Genomic DNA, 8,313 nt, shown 5'->3' on the forward strand with positions numbered 1-8,313 from the left:
AAAATTATGTCATTTTAAGAGAGATAGACACATAATAATTTTTTTCTTTAAAATTTAAATTTAAAAATAAAACCGCTTTCTCTCCCATAATTTTCATGTCTTGTGTCTATCTCTCTCCTAAAATGACATAATTTCTGTCATTTAAAATGACAAACGTCAAATCCTTAAAAAAATATCTCACTTTTTGATCTCCCCATAATTTTTATTATATAATTTTTTCTTATTTAAAATGACATAATTTTATATGTTTTTAAAGAACAAACATCGATTCCTAAGAAAAATGTGAATGCTAGTTTTTTTTTTGTAAGCAAAATAACTTCAGTCATAACGTCAGTGCATGCTTTTTATATAGAAAAAAATAATAAAAAAAGAGTACGAGATGTGCATCCGGAACAAAATTTCAATGCGTATGATTTTTAAGATTCTAAAAATTGGCACAGAATCCATATAAATATATATATTTATATCTTATAATAAATAAACTATTTAGTGCATCGGCTTTGCATCCGAGTGTTCTGTGTTCATATATTTACTATAATATATTTTTGTTTCCTAACTATTAATTTTAATAATTTAAAATTTTCTAAAAGTTCCATAGAAATTTTGTGTTTTGTAATAATATAAATAAACTGTGTTTAAATAGTAGCCAATGAGTGTTTTGGAGAATAAGTTGCAGTGTGAAGGTAAATGAATGTTCAATTTCTCAGACAAACAGAGAGAGAGAGAGAGAGAGGGAACACTCAGCACAGCATGATGATAAAGGCATAAACGTTGGCAGGTTGGTAACGTGGATTCAGAGGTCTTTTGGGGGAAACAATCAACGACAACGACAGCAGAAAAAAGGAGAAGAAGACGACCCAGAAGAGCTTTCAGAACTCTCACAAGGCCTTTCAAAAAGTGGTTTTTGGAGTTTCAAAGTGAAGAGAGAAAAAAAGAAAAAAAGAAGAAGTGATCTTTGATTCTTGGTTACCATGTTTTCTGTAACCGAAATTTGAAGCAAGTCGTTACAGAAGAGAAGAGAAGAGATAAAGAAAAAGAAAAAGAAAAACAACTCAGTAATTATCATTAACTCACATTTAACTGTCGTGTCTGGTTGGTGTTTTCTCTTTTGAGGTAATTGAAAGTGTAATCTATTTGAGGAGGCTGCTTTAGTTGTTACCCTTTTGTCTTTCTTTTTTTGTGTTTTTGTTCTCTAGGTGTTTCTGTGGTACGAGGTGGTTTAATGGCACATCTTGGGAATTCTCATTCTCAACCGGAAGAAGGTACAATGGGTTGGGGTTGGAATTTCATGTTGGATTTCTCTGTTTGGTTACTTAGAAAGTTAAGCCATTAATGGGAAATGCTTGTGTTTTTTTAGCAAGTGGGGGGGATGTATAGTGTTTTTTTTTTTTTTTTTTTTTTTTTTTAATAATGAAATTGAGAGATGAATGCCCCTTTTCCCTTGTGAACATGGAGGAAACTGGGGCAGGGCTAAGAAGAAAAATGAAAGAGAAAAGTAGTTAACTTTCTAAGAAACCATGCAGAGCCATTAAGCTTCCGTTTTTTTCTCTTCTTATTTGTTTTCATTTTGTGTTTGACAGGTATAAGACATGACGATCTGTATAAAGAGTTATGGAAGTTGTGTGCAGGACCTTTGGTTGATGTTCCTGTTACTGGAGACACAGTTTTCTACTTCCCTCAGGGTCACATGGAACAAGCATGTTTCTTTTTCTGTGGCTGTTTTTGTTTTGTTTTTGTTTTGTTTTTTGTTTTTGTTTTTGTTTTGACTTTTTGGCCTTGTGGGATTTTTCTTTGTTGCAGTTGCAAGCATCAACCGATCAGGAATTGAACCAGGAAATTCCCCATTTCAATCTCCCGTCCAAGATTTTGTGCCGTGTTATGAACATTCAGTTGATGGTACTATTGTTTTATTCTTTTCTTTTTCCTTTTTTTTTTTTTAATTTTTTGTTATGAACATTCAGTTCGTTTTGTTGTTGAATTCGAGTCTATTTATCATAGAATCTTGTTAATTTTTGCAGGCGGAAAAAGAAACTGATGAGGTTTATGCTTGTATCGCGTTGCTTCCGCAATCACATGTGAGAATTTATGTGTCTCCTATCCTTTTTTTGTTTAGTCTTGTCGATCTGTTTGGTTAATGAGAGAATGAGATAAAATTTCTGAACCAAACTTATCCTCATTATTTTCCTATCTAATTCTGCTTTATGATTTTCGAGCTACTGACAGAAGAGGCCTAATACTAAAGAAACAAATTTCAGGTAGAAAAAAATGGGGGTCGAAACTTTATCAGTTTTTAAAATAATCTTTTTTTTTTTTTTTTTTTTTTTTTGGTGATGGTTTTATAAAGCAAACTGAGGCTCCACATCCTGATCCAATTCCTTCCGAGGCTCCAAAAGAAAAGTTTCACTCATTTTGCAAGATATTAACTGCCTCTGATACTAGCACACATGGAGGATTTTCAGTTCTGCGGAAGCATGCTACTGAGTGTCTGCCTCCTTTGGTAATTAGCTCTGTGAGTCTCCTTTAGCAGAGGTTGAATCTATATATTTAGTTAAGAGAGAAAAAGAAGATAAAATTTTCTGAATTTTAAATGCTTTTTATATATATATTGTAGGACATGACCCAAGAAACCCCAACTCAGGAGTTGGTAGCTAAGGATCTTCATGGAGTTGAGTGGAAGTTTAAACATATATACAGAGGTAATTTGGTTTTTATATTGTGAGCCTTCTTTGATAGGTTTTAATTAATGAATATCATGATTTGCAATGAATGAGGAATGCTAGGTACTTAGTCCTCATATTCTGCTCTATAACTGGGGATTTTGCTTATCCCTTTCACTAATGTGATCAGGTCAGCCAAGGAGGCACTTGCTTACAACAGGCTGGAGTACATTTGTTGCATCCAAAAGATTGGTTGCTGGAGATGCCTTTGTTTTCTTAAGGTATTTAAATTTTGATGCCTTGTATAATATTCTGCTTTTGATGTTGGCCTCCCTCTCCCTTTGTGGTTGTCTGCACTTTGGTCTTGACATGAATGTTGCAGGGATGAGCACGGGCAACTGAGAGTTGGTGTTCGGCGTTTGGCTCGGCAACAGAGTTCTATGCCTTCATCTGTGATATCAAGCCAGAGCATGCATCTTGGACTGCTTGCCACTGCTTCCCATGCTGTTATGACTTGTACCATGTTTGTGGTTTATTACAAGCCAAGGTTTGAAATATTTTTGAATTGTAATTTAGATGTCATTAGCTTATAATGCAACAGTTTGTGTAACTTTGCCTGAACATGCCTTTTGATCCATTCAGGACTAGCCAGTTTATTGTTGATGTGAATAAATATATGGAGGCAGTCAACAATAACTATTCTGTTGGCATGCGTTTCAAGATGAGATTTGAGGGAGAGGACTCACCTGTGAGAAGGTATCCTTGTAAACAGTTTTTATGGTCAGTGTCCCCTTACCCTGCAAGTTGGTATGTTATTACTGTGTAATTATTTGGTCAGGTTTTCTGGTACTATTGTTGGGGTTGGGGACATGTCTCCGGGATGGTCCAATTCTCAGTGGCGGACATTGAAGGTTAAACATTGCTCTAAATTATCCATCTCAATTCTTTATCTGTTAATTGTATACTCTCCATTTTGAGCATTTATAATTTCTTGCTGCTTAGATTCAATGGGATGAACCGGCAAACATTCCAAGGCCAGAGAGAGTTTCTCCTTGGGAGATAGAGCCTTCTGTACCTTCTACTGTTTTGAATGTCATTCAACCAGTGGTGAAGGGCAAAAGGTCCAGGCCTGCTGATGTTTCATCTTCTGGTAGGAGTGACTCTTGTCCTTAGTTCTCTTAATGAATTGTTTATTGATTTAGCATTAACTGGATCTAGATATTATTTCTAATTCAACTGCTTCAGGTTTCTGTTATCACGGGTCTTCCCATGCTCATGAGCTTACACAGTTAGGCGCTGCTGCTGAAGTAGTCCAAAGCAATGAAAATCAGGTTGTATGCTCTATGAGACAGAGAGACATTAATAGCAATCCTATTAATACTAACTCTATCAGTTCTAGTGTTCGGTTGGAAGGAAAATGGCCTTCTTCACCACATTTGAATGTCACTTCTAACCTTTTCCATGAACCCTCCAAAAACAAGAAATCAGGTACATCACAATCATCTATCTCTGGTTATCCTAATGTTTCATCTAGAGCAAGTGATGGCTTGACATGTGATCTAGTGGAAGATGGGAAAAAGACTGAGAATCCCATGAATTGCTGGTTATTTGGAGTTAATTTGTCCCAAAACTCTAGCAATGTTATTACTCCTTCAGACAAAGAACTTGGATGTCCGAGTGCAACTATTGTTCCTAGTGGTCCCAAAGAATCTATTCCTGCTGCTGCATGTGAAACTGAGAGGGTTCAGACCCCCAACCATTCACTGTCCAACAAGGGGCAGAAGCAAATTATTTCTGATGTATCACCAATGGATTGGCAGAACATGCAGGCCTGTGTACCATCCATGAGGACTCGGACTAAGGTACATTTTCAGCCTTGAGCGTAATAATGTAAGATTCCTTTCATATTTAGGTGGAAAGTCATATAATGTAAAATAGAAGGAAATTGGTCATCCTTTAAGAAATAAGGTTCAATGGTAGGTAGGAATTTTGACTGAAAATTCTTAAAATTTCCCTTCACAATTCAGTTTCATTTTTTTTAATTGTTTTAATATTTCTATTATATATGTTAAGGGATGCTAACTTTAATTTTTTTTTTTTTGAGAAGGTGCAAATGCAAGGTGTTGCTGTTGGTCGTGCATTGGACTTGACCACATTGAATGGCTATGATGATCTCATAGATGAGCTTGAAAAATTGTTTGATATTAAAGGACAGCTGCGTCCGCAAAGCCAATGGGCAGTTACTTTCACTGATGATGAAAATGACATGATGCTGGTTGGTGATGATCCATGGCCGTGAGTAACATGAACCTTGGTAGTTGTGCTTTTCAAATGCTTGTTTCGTTATGACATTTGTTTTTAATTTTCTTTCCTACTTGTGCCACCTTATTTGCAGGGAGTTCTGCACCATTGTGAAGAGGATTTTCATTTGTTTAAGGGAGGACTTAAAGAAAATGAAATGCAAGTTACCTGCTTCTTCATCAGAGGTTGTAGAGACTTTGATGAGCCCAGATTCACTTAATATGGATGAGACTCAACAATCTCACATGCCTTAGACAACTTAACTTTTTACCTTTTTTTGGATTAGGGAGGGGAAGGGTAACTGATGGTAGGGTTGCTTAATTTTATGGAATTTTCTCAGCAACTGCACAAGTGTGGACTAATATATAATATAAAAACCTCAGAAGTTTCAGTTGGATTTTAGGTATTTTTTTTATTTTGTGAATACCCTTTTTTTTTTTGGGTCCTACAGTGCCATCAGCATGTAAACAAATATGCTTTTTCCCATTAATGGATTGTTTGTCTGTGATGTGTCGGTATGTTCTGCTAAGTTATCATGTTTTGCGAAGTTTGTCCGTATATATCTCCCTCTATGTTTTGTGTTGTGGCCTTGTGGTTGATAATAAACATAGGAAGATGATAGAGCATACAACACTATGATTTTTTTAACGGCAATTATTTTAATTAATTAGTAATTATAAGTGTTGTGTGTATTAAATAATGTTATATACATATACAATTGTTTAAGTGTGTTGTTTAAGGTAATGTGAAGGTGTGGAAAGTTTGAATATATGCAATAAAGCATTTTTCATGTACATTTGGCCACACAGTCCTTTTGGGAACAGACAGTGACATGACATGACATGACAGGAATAGACAATTTTAAGTGTCCTTCAAATATGCAACTTTAGAACAATGATTGACTTAGTATCAAAAATGCACCTTGGATGGCTGCTAGTATTTTAAATAAACCGTGTTTCGTGCACGCTTAGTCATTTAAATGGAGGAATGTTCCTTACATATGTTTTTATACATACCCTTTACACATGTTTCACCATTTAATTCTAACTAGTTTCCCTAGAATTTCTACTTTATTTATGTGAGAAATATAAGATACAAAAATGAGAGGAAAGTATCATTTTTTACTTTAACGAGGCTGCACACAGAGACAAAGAGGTGGTAGAAATTGTTTGGGCTAATGAGAGGAATTGATGTTCCTTCTCTACCTTGTAACAAGTTGCCCAAAAAGTGGAGGCAAAGTTTGGTTTCAACAAGATTCTTTGTTCTTACCGATGAATTATAAACTATAAAGTTGTTTTAATTTTCAAAACAAGCAAAGAAATCAGTCATTGAAAGCAAGCTCAGCATTGTGTTATAAATGGGAACTAATTAAGTGCAATAACTAGAAAGTAAAAATTAGTTTTGTTGCCTTGCAATTCAATTTTATTTGTAAAAAACATTACTTACAAGGTCCACTAGACCACTACCACTGTACCACTCGTCTTGCAATTTGTTTTGGATTTGTCACTCTTATATTTTTCTTTATCGTGTCCACTACGTATTCGTTTGATCAAAGCTAATAAACATTCATAAACATATTTTTGTGTGATATGTTATCATAATAATCTCTAGAGTTTTCATGCATGCATGTATACGCATGTCAAGAACATACCTCACATCCTTCAACATAAGTTGACATCTAACATCCGTGGTCAGGGTCACATCACCGACACCAACAATATTGTTGGTCACCTGATTTTCCATCTTCACCACTCCAAAATCACCACCTGGGTAAGAGGAGAAAAAACCTTTGTGTGGAGTGACGTGGAAGGAGGCACCAGAGTCAACAATCCAGGTACAGTCATCATATGCAACATTCAAATAATTATCCTCACCAAGGAGGAATATCTCGATATTCGAGTTGGCAGCCACCGCAGTGGTGCTCTTGTCTTCCTTCTTCTTGGGAATAATCTAATCTGGCTTCACAAAGCCGTTCTTCTCGTCATTCTGCAGAGTCCAACAGTTTGGCTTCTTATGCCCTGTCTTCCCACAATAGAAGCATTTCAGCTCATATTTCGGCTTTGACCGACCTCTGTACTTTTCTCTTCTGTCACGATCTCGACCCGGGCTCTTGCTTCTACCCCGAGAGTCGGATTTTCCTCTGTTCTCAGCAACATTGGCCTCAGACGTGATGGAAACACCTCGTTCTCTTCTCCTGGCTTCTTCATTCAGGAGACTATCTGTTACGACATTCATCTTCAATTTTCCTTCTGGAGCCGAATTACTCAAAGTTGTAACATCCCGAGCGCTGACGAGGGCGATAAGTGATCGCCGGTGCATAGAGGCACGGACAAGGAGCGACTCCTGACAGGCTTCCAGCGGGGGGTTACATGCATGAATGAATCGAATCGACACCCGAAATAGAGGGATTTCAAAGACTGTGCAGGTATGAGACTACACAGTTTGGGATAGCTTATAAGAATTAATTGGTACTACCTATACTAACAAGATGCATCTATTTTTTGGTAGCCTGGAACAGAAGAACTCTATAGTTAAGCGTGCTTGACTTGGGGCAATTCTGGGATGGGTGACCTGCTGGGAAGTTTTTCCGGATAGTGTGCGAGTGAAGAAAAAGTACACTGAAAAGTCTCGTGTTAGTATGTAGCGATAGTCATTGATTCTTGAAGCAGCCAGACATTACAAGTGGTATCAAAACAGAGCCTCTCTTTCAGTACGGTGTGGTTCGAGGACGAACCAAGCGGAAATTGGTGGGCATGTAACATCCCGAGCGCTGACGAGGGCGGGGAGTGACCGCCGGTGCAAAGAGGCACGGACAAGGAGAGACTCCTGACAGGCTTCCAGCGGGGGGTTACATGTAGAATGAATCGAATTGACACCCGAAAGAGAGGAATTCCAAAGACTGTGCAGGTATGAGACTGCACAATTTGGGATAACTTATAAGAATTAATTGGTACTACCTATACGAACAAGATGCATATATTTTTCGGTAGCCCGGAACGAAAGAACTCCATAGTTAAGCGTGCTTGACTTGGGGCAATTATGGGATGGTTGACCTCATGGGAAGTTTTTTCGGGAAGTGTGCGAGTGAGGAAAAAGTACACTGAAAAGTCTCGTGTTAGTATGTGGGGATAGTCATTGATTATTGAAGCCGACAGGCGTTACAAACTCACCACCAGAGTATCCCAGCTTTCTGGCAGCGAGCTCAACAGCAGCAAAGCCTGCATTTTGTCATCAATTTCCATCTCGGCTTTAGACAACTGATTAACAATACCTTTGTAGGTGTTGAGGTGTTCAATCATGCTTTTGTCGTCCTTGTATTCCAGCTTCACAAGTCGGCGAACCAGGTGTGCTTTGT

The 8,313-nt window shown here is 37.3% G+C and overlaps 1 protein-coding gene across 2 annotated transcripts; it reads left to right on the forward strand.

The window, feature by feature from the left end:
* Nucleotides 1–689: 689 nt before the first annotated feature.
* On the forward strand, nucleotides 690–5,398 carry LOC133313088 (auxin response factor 18). Of its 2 annotated transcripts, XM_061514409.1 has the most exons (15): nucleotides 690–1,262; nucleotides 1,581–1,696; nucleotides 1,801–1,896; nucleotides 2,019–2,075; nucleotides 2,345–2,497; nucleotides 2,612–2,696; nucleotides 2,848–2,938; nucleotides 3,040–3,204; nucleotides 3,300–3,413; nucleotides 3,496–3,568; nucleotides 3,660–3,807; nucleotides 3,876–4,145; nucleotides 4,221–4,519; nucleotides 4,765–4,952; nucleotides 5,053–5,398. In XM_061514409.1, the coding sequence occupies exons 1-15, from the start codon at nucleotides 1,223–1,225 to the stop codon at nucleotides 5,210–5,212; spliced, it is 2,055 nt and encodes a 684-aa protein (XP_061370393.1). In that variant the 5' UTR covers nucleotides 690–1,222; the 3' UTR covers nucleotides 5,213–5,398. The 2 variants fall into 2 exon arrangements, with proteins under 2 accessions (XP_061370393.1, XP_061370394.1); XM_061514410.1 differs by lacking the exons at nucleotides 690–1,262; nucleotides 1,581–1,696 and having other exon boundaries at nucleotides 1,837–1,896; nucleotides 2,345–2,509; nucleotides 3,903–4,519.
* The last annotated feature ends 2,915 nt before the right edge of the window (nucleotides 5,399–8,313 follow it).

The sequence above is a fragment of the Gastrolobium bilobum genome, unplaced genomic scaffold (assembly GCF_033153095.1).
Source record: "Gastrolobium bilobum isolate Gb01-03AN ecotype WA unplaced genomic scaffold, APGP_CSIRO_Gbil_v1 utg5634, whole genome shotgun sequence".
NCBI lineage: Eukaryota > Viridiplantae > Streptophyta > Magnoliopsida > Fabales > Fabaceae > Gastrolobium > Gastrolobium bilobum.

Bases quoted from the DNA above. Each gene is read 5' to 3' on its own strand.
- LOC133313088 (XM_061514409.1), top strand. From the start codon at position 1,223: ATGGCACATCTTGGGAATTCTCATTCTCAACCGGAAGAAG. The intron at 1,263-1,580 runs GTACAATGGGTT...TGTGTTTGACAG, and splicing joins TCATTCTCAACCGGAAGAAG to GTATAAGACATGACGATCTG. The intron at 2,076-2,344 runs GTGAGAATTTAT...GGTTTTATAAAG, and splicing joins CGTTGCTTCCGCAATCACAT to CAAACTGAGGCTCCACATCC.